The 24,431-nt window shown below is 50.9% G+C and overlaps 1 protein-coding gene and 1 long non-coding RNA gene across 4 annotated transcripts; one reads left to right on the top strand and one right to left on the bottom strand.

The window, feature by feature from the left end:
* Positions 1 to 46: 46 nt before the first annotated feature.
* Positions 47 to 22,984, bottom strand: Plcd1 (phospholipase C delta 1). 3 transcript variants are annotated; one of them, XM_005317364.4, is made up of 15 exons: positions 22,816 to 22,984; positions 14,170 to 14,334; positions 10,969 to 11,197; positions 4,090 to 4,219; positions 3,768 to 3,999; positions 2,965 to 3,166; positions 2,731 to 2,875; positions 2,500 to 2,649; positions 2,250 to 2,408; positions 1,876 to 2,035; positions 1,565 to 1,681; positions 991 to 1,169; positions 761 to 893; positions 533 to 682; positions 47 to 417 (listed from the first exon to the last, which is right to left on the bottom strand). In XM_005317364.4, the coding sequence occupies exons 1-15, from the start codon at positions 22,847 to 22,849 to the stop codon at positions 332 to 334; spliced, it is 2,271 nt and encodes a 756-aa protein (XP_005317421.1). In that variant the 5' UTR covers positions 22,850 to 22,984; the 3' UTR covers positions 47 to 331. The 3 variants fall into 3 exon arrangements, with proteins under 3 accessions (XP_005317421.1, XP_040145945.1, XP_077894264.1); XM_040290011.2 differs by lacking the exon at positions 22,816 to 22,984 and adding an exon at positions 18,165 to 18,469; XM_078038138.1 differs by lacking the exon at positions 22,816 to 22,984 and adding an exon at positions 16,909 to 16,942.
* On the top strand, positions 18,968 to 19,739 carry LOC144375041 (uncharacterized). Its single transcript, XR_013434346.1, has 2 exons — positions 18,968 to 19,101; positions 19,596 to 19,739. It is a non-coding gene; the product is annotated as an uncharacterized LOC144375041 (long non-coding RNA).
* Positions 22,985 to 24,431: the final 1,447 nt, after the last annotated feature.

Raw genomic sequence — 24,431 nt, 5'->3', positions numbered from 1 at the left:
GCCCTTCACGGGGGATTTTATATCCCAGAAAGGGAGACCACAAGGCTTAGTCTTACTGTGATTTTTATAAAAACCCTTGACCTAACACTGGCCAGAGGGCGGAGAGGGCTGCAGTGTTGTTGCTAACGGAAATGAGGACAGTTCCAGGGCCCGGGGGTAGCTCCTGGAACCCCAGAGAGGCAGCAGCACAGACAGTGTGTTAGCGTTGAAGGCCATTCAGGGACCTCTGGCTCCGTGGTGGAGGTTGGGAGCAGCCACACCAGCCCTGCCTCCAGGTGTGGACAGAGGGCCTGATGGACTCTCAGGGTGGACCCCACCTGACCCCAGAGGCCTAGTCCCGGATGGAGATCTTCACAAAGAGGGTGGCTGATGGATGCTGGTCTCCGTTCTTAGATAGGAGGTGGACGTGGCGGTACCCTGGCAGGCAGGAAGGAGAGTTCTGGTGACCCAGGGAGGGTGTGCCCTGGCACAGCCAGGTCCTACACAAGAGACACCCCATCCAGGCTGTCCCCTGCCCTTGCCACACACTCACCCTGCTTGAGGCTGTTCCAGGGGATGGTGCTCTGGCCGATGAAGTCGTTCTTGGAGGAGGCGTCGTAATCCTCCACCACAAAGCGGACCAGCGCCAGCTCAGGCACAGCCACCTCAAACTCAAACTCCGTGTCCCACCACGGGTTGAAACCTGGGGGACAGGCACCGTATCAACCGCATGCACACCAGCAGCACCGGGAGCTGGGCCCGGCTCAGGCCCAGGACTTACCGTTATTGGTGATTACAGCAGTCTGGCGGCTGGCCATGTCTCGGCCCACGCCATGGATCTCCACTGTCACCTTGGGGTCCACAATTGAATTCTTACTCTTGTTGACTTTGGGCAGCTGCTGTCCAGAGATGACCTGAGGACAGGTGGGGGACAAGGAAGAGTTCAGGAATGGAAGTGATGGGGGTGGGGGAGGTCCATGGGCACCGGGTCCCTCCTGGGTCTGTCCATACCCTGATGCTGAGCTGCTTCCGGGACCACCAGGGCCCTTGAGTCAGGGCGCGTGCGTTGAAGGTGGTGTTGGGGTCTCTCAGGAATGCAGGCTTCAGCACATACCCGCAGGCCCCATTGTCCTGGAAGCGACCCTGGTACACGTCCATCTCTGGCCCAGGTGTCTGGAAGTTCAGGGCCACTACAAGCAGGACAGAGCACTCACAGGCTGGGCTGACCTCAGGGGCCTAGAGCCAGCCTCCTCGGGTACACTGAGGCCTAGGGTTGCACAGTAAGAAGCCAGGACCCAATACCCACTGCCTTCTCCACTAACTGACCCAGCATACTGACCCCATGTTAATGGGTTATATTATGCTTCTGGTGTCAGAACTCAAAGGGCTAGTTCGCTAATGATGGGTTTTTTAGATGCTAGTGGGGAGATATTTCCAAAGAGTTTACCAGTTCCATGAGCCCCTGCGTCTTGCCCTGCTCAGCTCCCCATACCTCTCACTGTGGGGCGTTCAAGGCTCTGGGCTTTGAATGGTCTCAGGACTGAAACCCTCCCCCAGGTGTCCTCCAACCCCAGCCAGCCCATACCAATCTGGCAGCCCCCGTTCCACATCTCCACGGGGCTGTAGTTGGAGGAGTCTGTTCTCCACCCGGCTGGGTAGATCCTGCTCAGGTGCCCCTCGTTGTGACGGACAAAGCTGTTTCCTGAGGGGAGGTGTGGCTCGGTCAGCAGTGGAGGCCTCCCAGGGAACCCACGGCCCTCCCACCAGTTCTCTCTGGTAACGGAGCAGGCAGCACCAACTCCGGGCCTAAGCACAAGCAGAGCAGCCAGGCCTGGCCCTGGCTGGCCCAGATGGTCAGACAGATGGCCCGCACCCTCTGCCTGCAGAGGGACGCACCTGACTCTTGGAGCATTCGGAGGGCACGGTTCTCTGAGAAGGACGCCATCTCATAGAAAGCCTGCCCGGAGGTGCCAGAACTGGAAAAGCCCCCAAAGTGGACACTCTTGCAGTAAATGACCATGTCGGAGAGCTCCTGCACCAGCCTGAGCTTGTCCTCCTGGGGGCCGTGGGGAGGCCCGGGTTAGAGTCAGAGGTTGGGGTGGGGTGGGCACTGAGAGCCAGAAACCCAGACACAGAGAGAGACAGAGGAAGACAGAGAGAGGGGGCAGAGGTTCTGAATGGCAGCCAGAGAACTGAGATAAGGCTAATGTCCCAGGGGGCTGGGGAAGGAGGTACCCCAGGGCCTCCCACCCCACAGCTCCCTCTCGAACCCTGGGCTTGTGCTGCACTCGGCTCCTCACTGCCTCGTCCTCCATCTCTGCAGCTTCATCTTCGTCCGACACAACCGTGGCCTCGGGGCTGCTTTCCCCTCCCAGGGGCAGCAACCCCCCAAGCTTCTTCCCCTTCAGCAGGATCTTCCCCTTCAATTGCTAGAGATGAAGGGGCAACTCATCAGGACCCCCCTGGCCTCCCAGTCAGTCCCTGCCCTCTCTTCTGGGCACCCCCATCCCCACCGCATACCTCGGGGGAGGGCAGGCTAGTGGTGACCCCATCGAGTGGCCGGTCCAGCAGCATGGGCCCCAGGATGGCGCGCAGGTGTCTTGCCATCACGCGCTGCTGCTCCAAGCTGCAGTGGTTCTCCAGGGACAGGATGACCGGGTAGGGGGACACCTGGAGGCCCAAGGGCATGTTAGGACAGGTTGGCCACACCTAGGCCCCTCCTCCTCATCCCCCGGGGAGCTCAGCATCCACCTTGAAGGCGTAGTCCCGGATGGCCCTGAGCACGTCACACAAGAGGATCTTGGATGTGAACGTGTAGCCGTGGTAGATGATTGGCTCAAGGTTGGGCCCATCCCAGCAGTCAAGCTCCAAGCAGCGGCAGCCTTTGCACAGGGCCCTGAGGGTAGGGGTGGTGGCTAGGACCCTCTAGGTCCTGTTCCGGGTTCCCCTCCTGATTCCCGCCCACAAGGCTTCCCTGGACCTCACCGGATGTAGGCTTCGGTACTGCTGGGCCCCGTGAGCTGGTCCTCCAGCAGGTAAGTGTTGTGTGAGGAGGACACCAGGTAGTGGCTGAGCGGCTGGCTCATATCCTGGTAGACCCTCCGGTGCGCCAGGCTGAAGGCGCTGCCGTCAGCTGACAGCAGGTACATGAGGAAGCCATCCTTGGTCATCTGCCGCTGCGCCTTGGCTGGGGAGGGAGGAGACCGTCAGAGGTGGCTGCCCCAGACCTCCTCCTGGCTTCCCACCAATCTGGAAAAGGGACCCTCTGCCTGCCCATCCTGAGAGCTGGTCATCCACAGTTCTGGGAAGCAGGATAAGTCTGAGGCTCACAGCCAGAGACTTGTGACCACAGAGTGAGGCTCTGTCACCTTCTCTGACTCTGTCCTGAAACCCTGAGGCCCTTGAGGACAGGGTCTCATCCCCTCTGTGCACCCAGACAGGAGTGCCCTCTGGAAAAGGGCTCTATTTTCTCCGCCCAGTTACATCTCAAAGGTGGGCCCAGAATGGACATGAAGGGACAAGAATTGCTTTGGCTTCTCCAGTCACCTCTTTATTTCTTGGGGGAGGAGGACCTCAAAGCCCCCTGAAGGAGGAATCAAGGGGAAAACTGAGGCAGTGACACTGGAGTCCTCTCCCCCATCTGCCTGATTTCATGGGACAGGCAAGCACTGACCAAGCGCCCTGAGGCTGGCTGAGAACCCCTGCCCTTTAGTCCCCTTCTCTGTCTGCAGTTTCCTTAGGTGTCTCCCAGTCCAGAGTGACCTTGGGACCTACTGCCAGGCCCTCACCAGTCTCATTGGGCTCATAGCGCTCGATGAGGGAGAGAGCCAGCGCTGGCCCTGCTGCCTCCTCCCGCTGCTGGTGCTGCAGGAAGGTCACCAACTGATCCACCGAAAGCGTCTCCGCGGAGCCTGCAGCCTCAGCAAAGGCGCGGTCGATCTCCTCCCGCTGGGTCAGCATCTTGTAGAAAGCCTCGATCTCCTCATCCTCCAGGGAGTCTGTCTGGGAGTGGTCACATTCCTGCAAAGCCAGGACAGCAGGAAGTCAGGGCTCAGAGCTGGCCACAGATGGGGACCTAGGACCCCACTACCACCATAGGCCCAGACGCACCCTGAAGATCTTCCGGGCATAGCTGTCGTCCACCTGGATGTTGAGCTCCTTCAGGAAGTTCTGCAGCTCCTTGAAGCTCATCTTGTTGTCCTTGTTCTTGTCAGCCTTCCGTAAGCAAGAGTGAATCCAGCTGGGCAAGCAGTAAGGAAAGAACCCAAGAGCCCTGGAGCCCAGCAAGGTCCAAACTAAGCTGCCCACGTCTCCCTACCGGTCTGGGTAGCTCCTGTGTTCCACACTGTAGGGCGAGAGCTGGTGGCCTCTCTGGAGGAAAACACTACTTCCCATCAAGGAGTCCTGTTCTGTTGGCTGGTTTTGAAACATTCACAATCTTTAAGAAATTTCTTAATGTAAAAAAAGGTTCACAGTAGGGGCTGGGGTTGTGGCTCAGTGGTAGAGGGCTTGCCTAGCATGCACGAGGCACTGGGTTCGATCCTCAGCACCACATATATATATATATATATATATATATATATATATATATATATATATATATAAAATAAAGATATTGTGTCCACCTAAAACTAAAAAATAAATATTAAAAAAGGCTCATAGTAGACAAGCTAGAAAATACCAAAAAAGTGAACAAAGCGTGCAATAGCTCCGTCCCCAAATGATCACGGCCACCAACACTGCAAAGGAGGTGCTTCTGGTGTCCAGTATGTAACTGCCAGCAAGCCTGACGAGGACTTGTTTCCTCTGTAGGAAACAGCAAATTTTCAGCCAGAGGTCAGAAGATGGGGACATCCCATGCAGAGCCAAGCCCAGGTCAAGTTCTCATGATTGGGGCAATCCAGTCCCCACTGCTGGCCCCCCTCCTGCTTGACCTTGAGGAACTAGAGAAGGGGGAAGTTCCCCAGGACGTTCCACAGAAATCAGAGTACTAAATAGAACAAAGAAGAGGAAACCTAGATTCAGTAAGAAAAAATGAACGGTAGAAGAAGACGGTAGAACACCGTGGAAAAAAACCAGCAGCACGTTTTTAGGAGAAATTACAAAGAAATGGGCGCTGGGGGTGTAGCTCAGTCATAGAGCGCTTGCTTAGCATTCACGAGGACCTGTGTTCAATCCCCAATACCAAAACAATAAATGAATAAATAAAAACTAACGACCAAATAAGTAAAAACTAAACTCATCCATCTGGCAGACTGAAGGAAACTTGTACAACACAGGCTTAGAAAAAATAATTAAAAAGAAAATAATATGATGACACTAATGAGAAAATATAAACTAGGCTTTTGCAAACATAAAATATAAACTAGGCTTTTGCAAACATAAAATATAAACTAGGCTTTTGCAAACATAATACCCAGTGCAGATAAAGGTCCAGTGGAGTGGGTACTCATCCACGGCTTGGGCAAGGTAAATGGGTACAACCTTTAGGAGAGTCATCTAGAGACAGCTAAAGGTATAAAATATTGCTGAGGTTTGGATGTGGCTTGTCCCCCCAAAGGTTCACATGGTGGGGTCTTGGTCTTCAGGGTGGCAATGATGGGAGGTGGTGGTGTGGACCTTTAAGAAGTGGGGCCAAGTAGGAGGTCTGTAGGTCAACTGAAGATGTGCCCTCGGAAGAGCTTATGGGACTCCAGTCTCATTCTAGCTCCTGTCCGGTAATGTGATCTATTCCCATCCCACTATTGTGATGCCATCAGCCATGAAGACCTCAACAGAGCCAAGCTGATAGCAGCACCATGCCCTTGAGTCTCCAAAACTGTAGGCTAAATAGATCTCCCTTCTTTATAAACTTAGCCAGCCTCAAGTATTTCATTACAGTAATGAAAAAGAGACTAAAACAACTATTGTATCATTTCATCCCACTTCTAGGAATCCTAAATACTGGTAGGAAAATACTAAATACTGAAAAGTTCTTATGAACACAGTTCTTTGAAGTGTTATTCATACTAGTGAAAGACTAAAATAAATTTTCAGCACTACAAGAATAGATTTATAGTTTAGAATGCATCTACTGGGTGGAATATTATAGTAATTAAAGCCATCTATGGGGACTTCACTAGGGGAAATAATTATGATATAATGTTACACTGCAAATGCATCACAAATGTATGATCTCTACTATTTTTGGCAAAGTCATCATTAGGCAAATTCAAATGCAGAAAAAAAGATTAGGAGAGTGCAATTGGCAATTTCTGGAGGAGGTACATCTTGTAGGTTCTTTCAAACATCATTCTAACATCCATAATTTCTAAATTTTACATATATATAGATCCAATTTTTATGCACATATGTGTGTATATATATTTTTTACATATATGTATATATTTTTATATAACTTATATGTAAAATATATATATATATACACACATATATATATTAGTCATGGCAGAATGCCAAATGAAACCATCAAGTCCACAAATTCTCTGAGCTGAAGGCTACTCAGCAGGAGAGACGGCTTTACAATCTTGAGGTCTCATGCTGCAGGGCATGAGATGTCTAAGAAAGAGGCTATACAAGAGGGATGACTGTGGAAAAAGTACCCCAGAATTGGGCTTTTTAGAAAGCTTGAGATCAGGCAAATGCAGCCTTGTGAGAAAATGCTTAAAATTCTTCAAATGCTGAAAAGCACACAGAAAAGGAAGCTAACAGGTTTCATAAATGTGTCCTCCAAAGGAACTACATCTACAGTAGCGATGAGCAATCTAAAAGGGAAATTAAGAAAACAATTCCATATACAACAGCATCAAAATGAATAAAATAATTTGAAATAAAAAGTTTTAAAGTACAAAACTTATCCTGTGAAAAGCCACACAAAAAAATTGTCCTAGTACCAAAAAGAAAGAAAGAAAGAAAAAGAACTGAAACAAGATATAAGCAAATACAAACACTTCTATGTCCCTGGATCAGAAGACTTGATATTGCTATGCTGGAAATACTCTCCAAGTTCATGTACAGTCCCTATCAGAATCTTGCTGGCTTCTTTGCAGAAACTGGCAAGTTCTTCCTAACATTCATTTGGAAATTTGAAAGACCTAGAATAACCATAGCAATTTTGGAAAAAAAAAAGGAACAAATTTGGAGGACTCACACTTTCGATTTCAAAACTTCCTATAAAATTACCTAACCAAGACACTGTGGTGCTGGTGCAAGGGCAGATACACAGACAAATGGAAAAGACTCCAGAGTCCGGAATAAATACTCATGTTTACAGTCAATTGATTTCTTATAAGGATACCAAGACGATTCAATGGGACATGAATAATCTTTTCAACTAGCTCCTGTCGGGTGATGGTGCTGGAACAATTGCCTATCAACATGTAAAAAGAAAACAGAAACTGGATCTCCTACCTCACACTATATACAAAAATTAACTCAAAATTGATCAAATTCTTAAATGTACGAGCTAAAATGATAAAACTCTAGAAGAAATAGGGAAAAAAAAATGTTCATGACTTTGAACAAAGCCTTCTTCAATATGATACCAAAAAGCACAAATCACTAAAAAAAAAAGTAGATGAACTACACTTATCAAAACTAAAAACTTGGTGCTTCAAAGAATACCATCAGGAAAGAGGCACCCATAGGATGGGAGAAATTATTTGCATAAGAGACTTGCATCTAGAATCTATAAAGAGCTCTTACGACTCGATTATGAAAAGACAAACAACTCAATCAAAAGATGGGCAAAGGACCTAAATAGATACTTCTACAAAGAAGACAGACAAAAATCACATGAAAAATGTTCAGCATCATTAATCATTAAGGAAATGCAAATAAATCAAAACCACGATGAGATAATACTTCACACTCGTTAGGATAAAACCACTATAAAAACAAAAAAAGCAGAAAAAACTAGTATTAGCAAGGATGTGGAGAAATTGGAACTTTTACACACTGTTGATTAGAATGTAAAATGGTACCACTGCTGTGTAAAATATTATGATAGTTCTTTAAGAAAATGCAAATAAAATTTCCATGTGATCCAGCAATATTACCTCTAGATATATATCCCCCAATTAGAAAGAGGTTCTCAAAGAGATTTATTTGTACACCCATGTTCATAGCAGTATTATTTACAACAGCCAAAAGGCAAGACAAAATCCAAGTTCTATTAGTAGATGAATAAATAAACATAATGTGGCACATACATAGGATGGAATATTATTTTAAAAGGGCATTCTAGGAGCTGGGATTGTAGCTCAGTAGAGCACTTGCCTTGCATGCATGAGGCCCTGGGTTCCATCCTCAGCACCACATAAAAATGAATAAATACAAATAAAGATATTGTGTCCATCTTCAGCTGAAAAAAAATTTTAAAAGGACGTTCTAGCACATTCTATAATATGAATGAAACTTAAGATCATTATGTTAAGTGATATAAATCAGTCATAAAAAGACAAAAACTGTCTGATCCCAACTTATATAAGAGGAACCTAGGGTAGACAGATTCATAGAAACAGAAAATAGAATGGTGATTGCCAGGGACAGGATAGGAGTGGGGGTAGGGGAAGAATGAGGAGTTTTCATTTAAAGGATATAGAGTTTCAGTTTTGCAAAACAAAAAGAGCTCTGGAAGCTGCTTATGCAGCAATGTGAATATACTTAGCACTACTGAACTGTACACTTTAAAATGATTAAGAGGGTATGTGTATTACATTATGGGTATTTTATCATAGAGCCCTTGACTAGCATGAGTGACACACTGGGTTTGATTCTCGGCACTGCATATACATAAATGAATAAAATAAAGGTCCATCAACAACTAAAAAATACATTAAAAATAAATAAAATAAATAGCCAGGTCTAGAGGCATGCTGTAATTCTAGTGACTCTGATGTCTAAGGCAGGAGGATTCCAAGTTCAAGGCCAGTCTCAGTAACTTAGTGAGCCTCTCAGCAATTTAGTGAGACCCTGTCTCAAAATAAAAAAAAAAAAATTAAAAAGGGCTGGGGATGTGGCTCAGTGGGAAAGTGCCCCTGGGTTAAATCCCCAGTACCAAAATAAATAAATAAATAAATAAATAGATCCATTAAAAAGAGTTTATCAACAATAAAAATGGGCAAAGGATTTGAGTAGATATTTCTCCAAAGAAGAAACATAATAATGGCCAATAAACATGTAAAGATGCTGGACATTATTTGCCATCAAGGAATTGCAAAGAAAACCATAATAAGATACTACTTCATATCCACAAGAGTATCTCTAATAAAACATTTCACACGGATGGGTGTGGCGGTGCACAGCTGTAATCTCAGCGGCTCAGGAGGCTGAGGCAGGGGGATCCTGAGCATGTGAATATACTAAAGTGAGGCCCTAAGCAACTCAGTGAGACCCTGTCTCTAAATAAAATACAAAAGGAGACTGGGGATGTGGCTCAGTGGTTAAGTGACCCTAGGTTCAATGCCAAAAAAAAAATCAGCTATGAAAAAAAAGGACCACAAAGTTCAAATGACAAGTGTTGTCAAGGATGTGAATAACTGAAACCCTTACATACTGCTAGTGAGAACGTAAATCAGTGCAACCTCTTTGGCAAACAGTTCGGCAGTTCCTTAGAAGGTTAAATATAGAATTCACTTGAGAGAAATGAAAACACATGTCCACACAAAACTTATTCTACCATGTGAAGAGCAAATTAGATAAAAGCCACAAAGTGGAAATAACTTAAATATCCATCAACTGATGAATGGATAAATAAAGCATGGCATATCCATACAATGGAATATTAGCTAGAATGAACTATGGATACGTGCTACAACATGGATGCAAGTTGAAAACATAATTATGCTAGATAAAAGAAGCTAATCTCAAAAGACTGTGTGATTCCTCTTATATGCCATGTCCAGAACAGGCAAATAGAGACAGGAAGTAGATCAGTGGCTGTCTACCCCTGGAGCGGAGGGGAAATGGGAAGTGGCAGATAAAGAGTACAGGGTTTCTTTTTTGAAGTGATAAAAATGTTCTAGAATTGATTGTGAGGACGGTTGCGGAACTGTAAATACACCAAAAAGTACTGAATCAGGTTCAACGTGTTAAAGGTTAATTGCATGGATTGTGAATTATGCATCAATAAAGTTGTCATTAAAAAGGGGGGAGGCTGAACTGGTTCTACCTAGATCCTTATGTGACAGAAGCCTGAGCACTTTGGATCATACACTAGTATGTTGTTGTGCAACTAGATTTTGAAGTTACTTTAAGCCCACCGCTGGCTTGAACACTAGGCCCAGGGGAACCTGACCACTGCCTACAACAGGGCACAGGTAGGTACCACAGTCTCTCAATTCCCAGAGGTGATAAGTATGGTAACTCTAGAAAACATGATTAGAACTCCAGTCTTCCACTGATTTAAGCTGCTCCCCTGAGCCTTCCCGAACTCCCATTTCCACGCTTTACAGAGGGGCTCTAGGGAGTGTCAGGGGCTCCAATTCTGTCTGGCCTTGGGTCAGATAGACCAAAGGAGGCTCCATGCACCTTCCCTTATTCCCTTCTGCTATAGACCAAATTGACATTTAGACAACAAACGTCATATGTTGAACCCTGACCTCCAGTGTGATGGTATTTGGAGATGGGAAGTAATTAGGTTTAGATAAGGTCATAAGGGTGAAGCCCTCAAGATGGCATTAGTACCCTTACAGGAGAGACACCAGAGAGCCTTAGTCTCCTTCCTGCCCTGTGAGAACGCACTGCCAAGGCAGACATCTGCAAACACAGGAGAGGGCCCTCCCCAGGCCTCAACCATACTGGCCCCCTTGACCTCCAACTTACAGCTTTCAGATAGAAAATAAACTTCTGTTGTTTAAGCCACTCAAACTATGCTATTTAGTTACAGCAGCCACCGATGACTAAGCCATCTTCCATGCCCAGGCTGCCCAGGGACAACTACAGCCTGTCCACAGGCCAGGCCTGGACTCACAGCCACCAAGAGGATACTGCTGCAGCTTCTGTCGCTGATCCATGGAGCCCGAGTGGTGGATGATCTTGCGTAGACCCTGTACCCAGTGTTGGGCGTCGGCTGGTGTCGGGGCGATGAGGTCTAGTGTGTTGCGCTGGTCCTTGAAGACAATGGAGAAGCAGCGATCCTCGGGCACATCTCGGGCAAACTTCTCCAGTCCCTCTGTGCGGTGCCCCATCCGTACCTCCTGAATGTCCTCGATGGAGACTACAAGAGGGGTACGGTGGTAGCGGAGGCAGAGCATGCCGTGAGGTCAGTCCCTGCCTCTGACGTGACCAAGATTGCAGTGGGCGGGGGAGGGGGGACTGCTTTGAGACGCCACCAGGACCAGGGTTGAGGCCTTGAGTCCAGAGAAAAGGAAGGGAGGAGGACAGGAGGGCAGAGGAGGGACAAAAAGTGGGAGAAAGACAAACCGAGGTAGAGACAGCCTGAGACAGCCACAGTGGGCAAAGCGGAAATGCACAGAGAGACGGAGACAGAGATCTCAGAGGGGGAAGGGCAAGTGGGACCCCAGAACCCCCAACTTGGCAACGCAAGGAGTAGGCCCTGGGGAGAGGACTGGGGTAGGACAGGGGTCTTTGGGATGGGGAGAGGGAGGCCACCCTGGCGCTTGACACCTGTGAGAGGGAGGGGTCACGTACCTTCCTGATTGTACTGGACTTTGGGCCTGTCCTTTCCCCCACTACTATGAGAGCTTCCAGGCCCCTCTCCTGACCATTTAGGAGACCGGGGCTGTCAGTCAACCCTAGCCTGGGGTGTGGGGACAGAGGGCCAAAGACAGGGACAGAAGTGTATCAAAGCCTTGTCCTGTGTCTGTACGTGTTCTGAGGGCTGTAGGAAGGCCCTGCCCTCCAGAGTCCCAAGAGGCAAGATGAAGTGTGTCCTCGAGGGTCTGAGAGATTACAAAATTCAGCCCTCAGGAGCCAGAGGGAGCTCTGTCAGAGCCTAGCCTTCCAAACTTCAGGGGGAGACAAGACCCTGGGTACCTGCCATGCCACTGGCCCCACAGAAAACCAGTCCCACTAGACAGGCACATGCTGAGCCTCTCAGCAGCAGCATCCAGGCAGGATCCTGCCACACACCCATCCTGAGCCACACTCATCCATCCATGCTGGGTCCTAGACTGCCTCTAACGGAAGACCTGCCTGTCCTTCCCTGAGCCCAACACCACCCTGAGTGTCAGGGGCCGCCTAGCCACCTGCCGACCACATGCGTGGCATGTCCCTAACCCTGGCCACAGGCTCTGAGGAAGGGGACATGTGAGCCCCAGCCATCTGGGGTGCAGAGCATACCCCTGCTTAATCCTTAGGTTCCCCATGAGGCCCCACAGCAGGTATAGCTGCAGCTGCCCCCAGCTGGGATTGAAAACAGGAAGCCGACAGCATGGAAACCCCCCAAGCCCAGAGATAAGGTCCAGCTGTCCCCACTGCTGATAACACCCTCTCTGCCGAGAACCAGTGACCACAGAGAGACAGAGAGCAGAAACCAGAGCCAAAGAGAAACGGGAGATGCGCCAGCCCTCCATTACCTGGCCTCAGTTTCCCCAGGGGTCAAGTACAGGTAAGAACCGCAATCCCACTGCTCACCCAGAGAAGAGAGCACCAACGGGCATGCTCAGCAGGAGGCCTGTCTGTTGTGTCTGACCTGGACGAAAGCCTCTTTGGGCCATGCTCCTTACCCAAGAGCACCTGTCCTCCTAACCCTGTGACTCCAGCGGCACCTCCTCTCAGGGCACAGCCCCTCAGACTCACCTGTGCACCTTTGCTCACACAGGGTCACCTGCCTGAATGCTGTTCCTGCCCTTTTTGCTCACGGCTGTCCCAGTATGAGATTCTGGTTTCACCAGCCCAGATGTGGGTTCCTGCTGGAAGGGCCTGTGTCTCTTACTCTTCTACCTGACCCCTGTCCCACAGGCTCCCCACCAAGCACTAGGTAACACTGGGAGTCGTGTAAGTGTATTGGCAGGTGGGGGTGGCGGGGTTCAAGGAATTCCCAGGGCTCTCGGTGTAAGATCCCTGTTCCCACCACACCCCACTCCCCACTAGCCTCTAACAGGAAACCCCGTATCAGGGCAGGAGCCCAGTGAAGGAGCCTGTCTGGCGCCATAGAGGCAAGGTCAGGGCGTCACTCCTGTACTGGAAAGCAGCAGGCTGGGCTGGGGCAGACACAGGCTCCGGGAGGTTTTTGAGAACACACAAGAGCTCGATCCCCCTCAGACCCTGCCCTGCCCTACTCAGAGACCTGCATGACTCACACCCTAAAGGCATACCTACTAGAAGCTTCTCCGTGGGTGGAACCTTTCCTTCCTTCTAGTCACCAAGTGTAGTCTGGCTCTCTCCAGACTTGCCAGGGACCCCATCCATATACCCCCAGACTGGAATGATCTATCTGCACTATCCAATAGAGTAGCCACTAGATCTACCTGTGGATATTTAAATATAAATTAGGTAAAATGAAATACGACTTAAAACTCAGTTCCTTAGTCCCACTAGCTATGCTTCATGGGCTCAACGGCCACCCGTGGCTGGTGGCTGCCATAATGGACAGAAGAGATAACGTTTCCTTCATTGCAGATCGTTCTATTGGGGGGTGGAATTCATCTAACATTTTCTCCACTAAGTACAAATGTAGACAAGAACATCTCATTTTACAGAATCTGCTGCCCAAGCCTTGGGTTCCTAGGCCTTTTCAGAAGCTTCCAGAAAGCCTTCACACCCACATCCTCCTTGAGGGAGTGCCCCAGTAGTGGCCGTTCTCTGTGTATCCTAGCCCTGCTCCACCCCAACTTCTTATGGCTCCAGGTTCAGAGGATCTGCCTCCTGTGGCCCCACCTCACACCCTGGGCTCTGATACCCGGAAGGGCCTTATCTGTCTCCGGACTTTGGGCTTGTCTTTTGAACTACCACACCTGGAATGCTAACTCTTTACCCAACTTTCCCTCCTTCCCACACTTGGAGGATACCTGTCCAGCTCCCTCCCTGCTGCTGAGCCTGGCTCTGCCCTTCTCTGGTCTTGGTTATGCGTTCCCACCCCGAGGAACTCTAGCATGTGGTCCTGATTACCCAGTTGCCCTCTCCATCCCAGACAAGACCTCAGATTCTCTACAAGTGATTTAACTGGCTCCTCCCACTGAACCCCATCCATACTCTGCGCCCTCCCCTGTGGCCCAGGATACTCACACAGCTGGGACTCTGGGGACCTCATGACCTTGCGAGACTCCTGCCAGATGGTCTTACAGTCCTCCTGCAACTTGTAGAAGCGCTCTCTTCGCCATGAGCTGGACTTCACCTTCAGGAGCTGGCTGCCCTTCAGCAGGGCCTGTAGGTCCTTGTCATCTTGCAGGCCTGAGGGGTCAACACCAGAAAGGTATCACCTCCTCCACCAGGGTCCCTGCTGCTGTTGGCTCCACCCTGGCCGTGCCCACCTCTGGACCCTCTCAGCCCACGTTTCTCCAGCCTCCTCCTCAGTAGTCTTTACCCACCTTATCCCCGACTCCAGCCTACCCCCAGTGCCTGTCACCTCCAACAGCAGCTGAGGCAGTCATGCAAACCACAGGACTCTTGCCCACCCAAGACCATACCCATACACTGTGATCTGTCCCCCACGGCTGACTGGGCAAAGGGTGGGCAGCTAATTCAAGAATCACTAGTTCCTGGAGGAACAGAACCTTAGGAAATGATAAGCCCTTCCTGGTCACCTACCTGTAGGGATTAGAGTGGACCGAAAGAATCTGGGATCAAAAGATCAGGCCATACAGTGGGGAGAGAGGGCAGACACAGATGGAAATGGACCCCAGGGCACCATGGAGCCAAACAATTTCTCAACTCCAGTGGCCCCAGGATAATTAGTGCCTGGGTTTGGGCACCCTACCTGACCCCTGTGTGACCTGAACAAGTGACTTCATGTGGCTGGGCCTCTGCTTTCCCATCTATAAAATGGGATAATAATACCATCCATCTCATACAGGAGCTCTAACTTCAAGTGAGAGGAAGCCCAGGTCTGTGGAGACAACCACAATGTAGTTCTTGGTGTGGACACTGTGGTCAATGTAGGACCTATACTTGCCACCCTCTTCCCTGCTACCCTGACCCCTGACTAGAGTCTGCTTGAGCAGGTCTCTGACCTTTTCCCCATAAGAGAATGATAAGCCCACTGTGGCCTGTGTCTGGCCTGCTGGGATGCCCTTGTTCCTTTCTGCTCCACCCCCCTTGCTGGGGGCCCTGGGAATGGGGCCCCTGGAGGTATAGAAACAAAGCACAGAGCAGTCCCTTCAGAAGGACTCGTGCAGAGCCCACAGGGAGGACCAGAACCCTGGTGGCCTGGCCCACCTTCTGCTCAACTCTTGCACTGCTCTCAGAGATGCAGGCTGGCCTGAAGCACAGGTTCTCAAAGATGCAATGCCCTCTGTCCTGCAGGTCCTGACAGGAGGCACTATGGGGACACCAAGCCTGGTTTCTCAGAAGCCCTCAGTCCCAAGCAGGTCCTGTGCCAACTGTGATGAAATAGATCTACAACCCACACCTTAATAACCCATCAGTTTAATATATAGTTACATCTGTACGTGTGTGAGTGCGTGTGTGTGCGCGTGTGTGTGTGTGTGTGTGTGTGTGTGTGTGTGTGTGTGTGTGCACGTGGAGTTCAGCAGTCATCTCTGTTCAAAGTTGATTGGCTACCTCACTTCTTCCTAAACTATGTGGCCTATCATCCATCTTTATACTGCTACTCCAACAGAGTGGTGGCATTAGGGACCCCAAAGGTCCAGTCTGATGAGGGACTTGTGCCTAGGCCTATGTAGGGTAGCCCTCGTCAAACCATAGACTTTTATTTTCTGAGCCCAGATTCACCATTTCTGATATCCTCTCCCACTTTATCCATGTCCCATGCCCCTAGGTAGCCCTTCCCACACATCTGCAGGGCCTGCAGAACCTTCTGAACAATTTCCCCAGGTCTCAGCCACCCACACGTTCTTTGTCCCTCCAGTAAGGACTGAGCCTGTGCTAACATTCACGCCCACTCCCCTGTGGCGTTAGGCAACTCCTCCTCTCTCTGTCCCTCTGTTCCCCCATGAGCCCTAGGTGAGAGCAATGCTGGACGGGGGAGGCATCCCTGGGCTTCTTCAGAAACAACAGTCTAACGTGACTTCCCAGACCTGTCCAGTCTGTCCAGTCACTTCCAGAAAACACTGTGCATGAGAAGTTCCTCTCCAACCCAAGGGGAGGCTAGTGGAGGAGAAAGGGGCTTCTACAGAATGTTCCAAACCATGGGCTGTATATGACAAGCCAAACACAAGAGGGAGAGTAAGGGAGTTCCCAGGGTGTTGGAGGAGACAGCCACCTCTGCCCTCTGCTGGGAGATTTCACTCTTCTATCTAAGGCTGTTCTATCTACAGCTGAAAGGATCACCTCCTTACCATCTGCCAGTACCCCACTCCCTAAGCTGGGTACACATCAGGGCAAGCCACCGCTAATAGATCAGATGGGTATGGGGGGTTGTCAGGAAGTAGAAGGTGAGCCCCACCCTCCTATTCTGGAAAACACCATGAAGAGATGACATGCTCATCCTGTCCTGGAGCCAGGCTATGGCCCTGTCCGCAGTCAGGCAGAGATAAGTCCCCAGTTGCAGACACAGCTGCCAGGAGGGAGACCTCAGTCCCAAGGTGGGCCTTGATAATTCCAGAAAGATCACGGTCACTGCCTTCTGGGCCCTTGGGAAATCTAGGCAGGTATCTCCATCTCTTAGCCTCAGTGGGTACCCTCTGGGCTTATGCCCCACCTCCCTTGCTCCTTTATCACACAGGAAGCATGTGGCACCCCTTACCAAGCCCAACTCACTCAGCTGTAGCACCTTCTCTGTCTGTAGGAGGGCTGGAAGGAGCACTGAGCTCAGGGGCCTTGGGTTAACCCTGTGGCTTCACTAACCTGCCCAGGCCAGTTGCATCAAGGAGGTGGCATATAGAAGGCACAGATGGTGCTGCAGGTGCCAGTGGGAACCCAGGGGGTGCTATGAGTCCTGCCCATGTACCTAGGGTGATACATATTGAAGACACACTGGGCCTGGAATCCATAGCAATACACTGAGACATAGCCAAATACAGTACCACAAACAATCACACTGGCAGATACAACATCAAAGACACAATGATCCACACACATGACACACTGTCCCCCCCCCCGCCCCCAGCAAACCATACATTGTCACATGGAGTTGCACAGTGTTACTCTTAGTTACATACAGCCACATAATATACAGAGTTAGAACATCATTATCATAGCAGTAATAATAGCAGCCACCATAATAACAGTTAATGTTTGAATAAAATACTGTTCTTGGCACAAGTATTTAATCCCCCCAACAATCCTAAGAGGAAGGCAGTATCATTAGCCTCATTTTATAGATGAGGAAACTGAGCTTGAAGGAAGTTGCATGGTGAAGTCAGGACTCAGGAGCAGGCCACCTGCTCAGTGCTACGAAACATTATTTTATGCAGCCACCACTCAGAGGCACACAGCCACAGTCAAAAAAAAATCCAAAAAGAGAAAAGAAAAGATATACACATACTCACACCATAACACAGAATAACAGAATTACTCAGTCACCTTGGGTCACCCACTGTCACATCTATCATACACAGTCACACTCTGTTGCACAGTATCACAGAAGATCATACACCGTCACAGTTGGTTACACGCAGACACCCCTGGCACCACAGTGTCACACACTTGGTTACACAGCATTACACACCATCATCACCACACAGTGGCCCCAGAGTACCACATGTGTGATCATCACTCAGTCACCACTGAGTTACCCACTGTCGCATGTCACATACGGACCTACCTGGACTACACACAGTCTTGACTATCTCATTGGATCACACAGTCAAATCAATTACACACTGGGTCATATCTCCAGTGATGTCTCAGAAATTTATACACAGGAGGAGGTGGGGGTGACAAGGGTTGGAAAACTTTGGAGGAGCTGAGTTAGATCAGAAGGGTAACTAATCCCCACAGTACTCATCCGCACGTGCCACCACGGCAAACACCCCCACAGAAGAATTAAGCAAAGGCTCCAAGTGCAATCAAAGGCTGGAAGCTTAGGGACAAGTAGTTTGTGTCCTGTTCCAGCTGCTTTTCCATTCCCCACAGCCCTCAATGTTCTTGGTGTCCCTTACCCAGCCTTTGCCCATTGAGTGCCGCCACCTTGAGGCTCTGCTCCTGCAGGTAAAGCTCCCTGGAGCGGCTCCGGCTCCATCTCCGTCTTGGGACCCCCAGGCACTGCATGTCGCTTTACAGTGTACCTCTGCCACCGTGAAATCTGATTCAGAAGCCTGGCAGGCTCCAACAGGAGGAATCACTGAGAGTCCAACCTTCAGGGGCGGAACTAAAACCAAAGAGGTGGGGCTGGGCTCGGAGGGGCGTGGCCGTAAGGAGCTGAGCCAAGCCCCGGTGGGCGGGGCCAATCCAGGAGGGGGCGTGGTCTCTGCCCCTGGTAGGTGGGGCGAGAGCCGAATGTAGGCGGAGGAGGTGGGACCCGAACCCAGGAGGACAGGCAGAAGGGTCGAGCTGAGGAGGCACAAGTGGGACCAACTCAGCCCAGGAAGCCGATCTTTTATTTATTTTTTTATTTATTTTGTACTGGGGATTGAACTCAGGGGCACTTGACCACTGAGTCACATCCCCAGCTCTATTTTGTATTTTATTTAGAGACAGGGTCTCACTGAGTTGCTTAGCACCTTGCTTTTGCCGTGACTGGCTTTGAACTCGCGATCCTCAGCCTTCCTAGGCGCTGGGGTTGCAGGCGTGCACCACCGCGCCAGGCTAGGAAGCCCATCTTTGGCAAAGATGCCCCCCGAAGTGAAGGCGATCTGGGACGCGGGAAGAGGCAAGCCCAGAAGGCGGGGTTCCAGCAAGGAAGCCACCGCCCAGGAGGCGACGTGGAGGCAGAACCCCATCCAGGAAGCAGGCCAGGGGCGGAGCGAGACGGGGAGGATCCTCCCTGGAGAGGCGGTGTCTAGCCAGGGAGGGGCGGAACCTCGGCTTCTGGCGGCTGGGAGGAGTGTGGGGCTGAGCCGGGAAGTCCCAACTCCAGCCCCGACACTGGCAGACCAGGTCTGGAAGGGGGAAACAAGTGGTTCAGGGGAATCGTGTGGGCCACAGAGAATCGAATGGGGCGGGGCCAGGCAACCGAGCTCGCCAAATATTGTATCTCAATTACTCAATGAGTTCATTGTGACATATTTTGCTGTTGTCTCACTTGTGATCCTTAGGCGGATCCGTTCCCCCAGTTTCCCCCTCCGAGTGGGGTAATCCCCAAGGTATAGCCAGATGCAAATGGCACTCTGGAAAAAAAAAAAAATTGCTGACTTTAAAAGAGCCCATTAACGCAGGCTTGCCTTGAATGCAGGCCTGTCTTGATGAATAGATGAGAACGGCTGCAACTTTGTACAAAACTGTGCTGCCAATGTGCTTGGGAACAGTGGGTCCTTTCAACCCGCATCACAACTTCCCTTTCATTCACCCAGCAATTATTTATTGAACCCCTACTGTGTGCCAAGGTCAGGACGCCACCCAGAGGCCTGAGTCACTCCTCTTTTTACTTTCAGCCTCTGAAGAGTTCCCGATTCGCCTCACTGCAACAACAGTGAGTCACTGGCAAAGCACAGCAATAATAACAGACTGAAGTGCAGAGTGACTTGCCTAAATCACACCACAGAGAATAAATAATGAGCAAGTTTCATTAGTGCAAATGAACTGAAATATGGACACAGAAAAACCTATTCTTCCTTTGGAGTGGGAGGAGAAGAGTATAACAGTAGCTGGTGTCATAGAGTGACCATGCAGAGGGTTTTTTTACTGGAAGAAGGACCTCCCAAGGACCTGTGGATAGAATCACACCTCCATATAATTTGTTTCCTTTGAATCTTATGTGCTTTATTTTTATGTACTTTAAAACATGATCCTGAGAGGGTGTACTAGTTTTACTTGACTGCTAAAATGGCCTATGGCACCAAAAGGTTAAGAGCAGTGTAAGTAACTGGGTGTCTGTGAGTATAGAACCCCAGGGATAGATAGCTTTGAAACATAACTGAGGAGTGGCTAAGGTGAGCTGGTCACCCCAACTTGCTCTGGGGTACCAAGAGGTTGCTTTTTAGGCAACCTAGAACTCCCGATGCATGATTTTATTCTTATGACATCCCCTGTGAAATATGCATTGTTATCCACCCCATGGATGAGAAAAATGAGCCCAGAGAGATAAATAAAAGCAAAGCTAGAATTTGAGCTCAGAACTCCTGGGACCAAGATGAAGCCCCTCTGCCTTCCACTTTTACAAATGCCTGTCCTTGCAGTGAGACAGGAGGGCTCAGGTATAGGAAAAGTTAGTGGAGGTGAATGTGTTCAGTAAAGGGGGGACCTCAGGGGTCATGCCTTTTCAGTACATCTGGGAACATGCTGGAGAAGCTAGTCCAGGTCTAGCCAAAACAAAGACAGCAGAGAAATAAGGGTGGGTAGAAGAAGATGGGAACTGTAACATCAGTTGGAGGGCTTCCGGGGCAGCAGAAAGAGCCCCTTGGTTCTTGCATTCAGTTCTGGACATACTTTCCTTAGCTAGGGATAACCTTATGGTGCCTCATCATCTCCCAAAGAAGCGTAGACAACAACTGACTGGACATGGCAATTTGAGGGTGCAACTCACTGGAACTGGCAACTTGGGGAAAGTCATCCTGCAGAAATACACCATAGCACTGAGTACCAGGTGCTGTTCTAACTGCCTTATAGATAATGCCTCATTCGATCTTTACAACAACCCTACGAGGCAGGTGGTATATTATCCCCCACTTTACAGATGGGGTAATTAAAGGATTTTCTGAAGAAGCCAAGCCAAACTCAGGTATTTTCCTTCCAGAATTGATGCCTTTGTGTAAACTGCTTCTGGGAAAAAAGGGACATTTCATATCTAGGTGAGCCAGGCAAATGGAGGGAACTCAGAGGGCATTCCTGCTGCAGACCCCTAACTTTCCACACATCTAATGCTGTGATACACATTGTAAAGGGGATGCAAACTCTCCAATCAAAGTGTCAACAACCTGGAACAGCATGGGGTACAGTGACCACCCTTCTCACCATCAATTCTCCTTAACAGGTCTTGCTTCCCCATCTTGTTTGCAATGTGGACAGAAGGCAGTTAATGGAGGTTACTTGGGATGTTGAACTAGAAGTGGTGGGGCTTTAAGGGAAGACAGTTTGGAGTCCCGGTGTTAAGCCATCCCTGGAAGAAGGGCTGGACTGAGTCATGCATTTAGAAGACTGGTCCCAAACAGGATGAGCCAGGGTGGCCAAACCCATGCCACCAGTCTGGGAGTCTCTGACTGACCCTCTGCGTGTCTTTGTTGCTGGAAAAGATACCAGGACTGCCCCCCAGGAGAAATGCTGGGCAAAGACACAAGATAGCAGGGATGGAGGCCATTCCAACAGGAGCTAGGCTGCTGCTGTGTCAGAGACAACCAGAGGTCTTTAAGGTCTTAGTGTGAGGTGGGTAGAGAATGGGTGGCAGTCCACAGGGTATACAGCACTAGTTAATGGGTGGTAAGAGAGAACGCAGGCGGCCCTGGGTCCCTTCCCACCAGTCTGCCAGGAGCACTCAGGACACCTCTGGCCTGGGGGAGGAGAGAGGGAACAGAGGAAGGGGCAGGGATTCCATGACCCAGCTAGACAAGATGGCTTTGAGAAACTCTGGCTATTGGTTTCTATGGACTCTGGGGACCAGGTCTGGGCCACCAGGGAAACTCAAAACAGATTTGGGGCTCACTGCTGGCTGCAACTCTCGGGGGACTGGAGTAGAGGGACGGAAGACTTTACCATCTTTGAAAGGTTTAGATGGATGGGTCGTGGTACCTAAAGACTCCAACTCCAAGGGCACTGAAAAAGAGAGGAATATATAATTGAGCAGTGATTGGTGTGAGAGGAGCAGGGTTTGCTGAGCTGGTATATGCTCTGGGAGAACAGGAGTACAAAGGCCCCCCCAAATGTGGGTTAGTTCCCCACCTGAAGCAAAAAGAAGCTAAGTTGCTCTTCTCCCCTCCCAGAGGCCTCCAGAACTTGCAGTCAGGAGTCCAGATTCCCCTCTTTGCAGGAAGGACAGTGATAGGGAGAGTACTTGGCCCAGATGACAGAAAACAAAGCTCGCTGGACAAAGGATGGAGCGGCCGGCGGCTGGAGCAGAGACCTGGCTCTCCCTCACCGGGAGGGTGCGCCGATGCGGAGATCAGACTGCTCCTCCAAGCCCGAGGATCGCTGACTACGATTTCTGCGCCGGGCAGTTAAGGCTGCAGGGCCCGATCTCAGCCAAACTTGGACACCTCCTCGCCCCACCCCCTGACACCCTCACCGTGCCACACCCGCGCGGCCTGACGCGGTCCGGGCACGCCTGGACTTTGAGGAACCTCTAAGGATGGGTTGCACTGGGCGGAGAAGAGTCGGTTGGTTCGTGGATGCTGCTTCCTTTCCCCCTCGGTCCCTTCATGCGATCTGAACCGTGGAATACAGACCGGGACAAGGGGGAGTCCCCGAGGGAGAAGAAGTCCTCTGACACGCACCGTTCCCGACCTCCCGGGCCAGCTCTGGGGACAAGCCTGGAACACCCAGGGTTCCTATTTGGGAACCGCGGGCTGAGATTTCCTCCAGCCCAGCAAAGCGCGCAAGGAGCCGTCCGGGGCCCTTGCAGAGGCGGCTGAAGGAGTTGGGATCCCCTACCCAGTGCGGGGAACGGCTTTCCCCGCGTGGGCCCCTGCAGGATCTCCCCGCTCGCGCGGGCCCGACACTCACCATGCAGGGTCAGGAAGTCCCGGCCCGAGTCCATGCCCCTCCGGCAGCGCGGCGGGAGGGGGCACCGCGGGACTCACGTGAGCAGCGACGGCGCAGGCGGCCCCGGGTCCGAGCGCAGTGCTGTGTAGGGACCAGAATGGACTGAGGTGGGTGGAGGACGGGGGTGGGCCCGGGACACCGCCCCGCCCCCTAGGCCAGCGCCCCCGCCCTCCGGATCCGCCAACCCGCGTCCCTCCCCGCCCCCTCCTGCGGATCGGGAAGGAGGCAGAGCCAGGGGCCGGGAAGACGGGCCAACCCAGGCCCCGGCCAGTGGGTGTGCCTCGTCCCGAAATAGTCAGATCCCTCCCGCTTCCTCCGCTGCTGCCACCCACAGGCCGCGGGCCCTGTCATTAGCGCGGTCAGCCAGCCCCACGCCCTGCCAGTGGGAGCCTCGCCCGGATCGGGATGAGGCTGGAAAGAATCCGGCCTCATCCCGGGGCAGGGATCACTTAAAAGTCAGACACCCAGCCGAGTTGCTGCGAAAGAGAGGCACGGCGTCTAGGCATGAGCGACAGCTCCCCCAGGATCTGCTTTCCCTTTTGCGATATGAATGCACGGGGCCACTCTCTTTGGGAAGCAATACCTAGACCCTGTCCACGGGAAGGCCCTTCCCACTTGCTGGGAGGTTTCTCACCTCAGGAGTGTGCTTCATAAAGGGTGGGAGAAAGTGGCCAACAGGTGCAGGGTGTGTGCCATTGGGTCCCCCACATCCCAAAAGTCCCAGTAATCTGTGCAGCGGAGTGGGGAGGACCTCCAAGATACCTTCTTCCGACGGCCTCCTTAAGGGTTTATCTGAGCAAGAGACCCCTACATAAACATCAACCCTTCAATGCCCAAGACCCAGAAACTCCTTACAGGGTGCTCAGATATTCCTGGGGAAGGTCCAGGGACCCTGCTGCCCACCACTGCCCACTTGGAAGTCCCTCGGGGAGAGCTGGGCTCAGGTTGGGAAGAAACTGGAGACAGTTTTCTCAAATGAGGAGGAGGTGTGCTAGGTCCCCCAGTGAAGCTATCTGGGCTGATAAAGTCAAGGTGAGAGTCTGGCAGAAGCTAGTGATCTCTCCCAGAGGAGACCTGGCTCACCTCAACCCCATTTCTTCTGGACACAATCAGGCCTAAGTAAGGGGTGTGAAAGAACTGAAAGACAGCCTTCAGGTTCTGAGAACTGAGAGGATCAGGACTTTAGAGAGCCCCTGAGCTGGGCATGCCCCCTCCCCCCACCACACAAACACAGAGTGGGGCTGGCTCCTGATCTGACATTCAACTCCAGTCCTGCTGCCCTGGGCAGGTTTTCAGAACCCTCCTTAATTTCCCTTCAACAAACTCAGGGACATATTTGATGTTTTTTGAGGGATGAGCAAGTTTCACACTGGCAGGCCTCACTTTGGACCTCCAGCCTGGGGGCAGAGAGGATGGGGGGAATTCCCTTCTCTGCCCTTACCTCCCCTCTCCAAGGCCCTGCTCTCTTCCCAGAAACTTTTTGAGACTTGGAGCCTCCCACCTGGATCTCTGACACCCCCGGGGGCCTGCTAGCCCCTCTCCTCAGCAAGCCAGAACTCCTCAAGCCCAAACCCTCT

The sequence above is a fragment of the Ictidomys tridecemlineatus genome, chromosome 2, assembly GCF_052094955.1.
Source record: "Ictidomys tridecemlineatus isolate mIctTri1 chromosome 2, mIctTri1.hap1, whole genome shotgun sequence".
In the NCBI taxonomy this organism is placed as follows: Eukaryota; Metazoa; Chordata; class Mammalia; order Rodentia; family Sciuridae; genus Ictidomys; species Ictidomys tridecemlineatus.
The sequence above is the reverse complement of the archived record's forward strand: the minus strand, read 5'-3'. Positions and strand labels throughout refer to the sequence as shown.

Coding starts and splice junctions, on each gene's coding strand:
- Plcd1 (XM_040290011.2), bottom strand. CDS start 18,273: ATGCAGTGCCTGGGGGTCCCAAGACGGAGATGGAGCCGGAGCCGCTCC. Junction 2,876..2,964: donor AGTACCGAAGCCTACATCCG/GTGAGGTCCAGG, acceptor CCCTACCCTCAG/GGCCCTGTGCAAAGGCTGCC. Junction 1,682..1,875: donor CCGAATGCTCCAAGAGTCAG/GTGCGTCCCTCT, acceptor ACCTCCCCTCAG/GAAACAGCTTTGTCCGTCAC.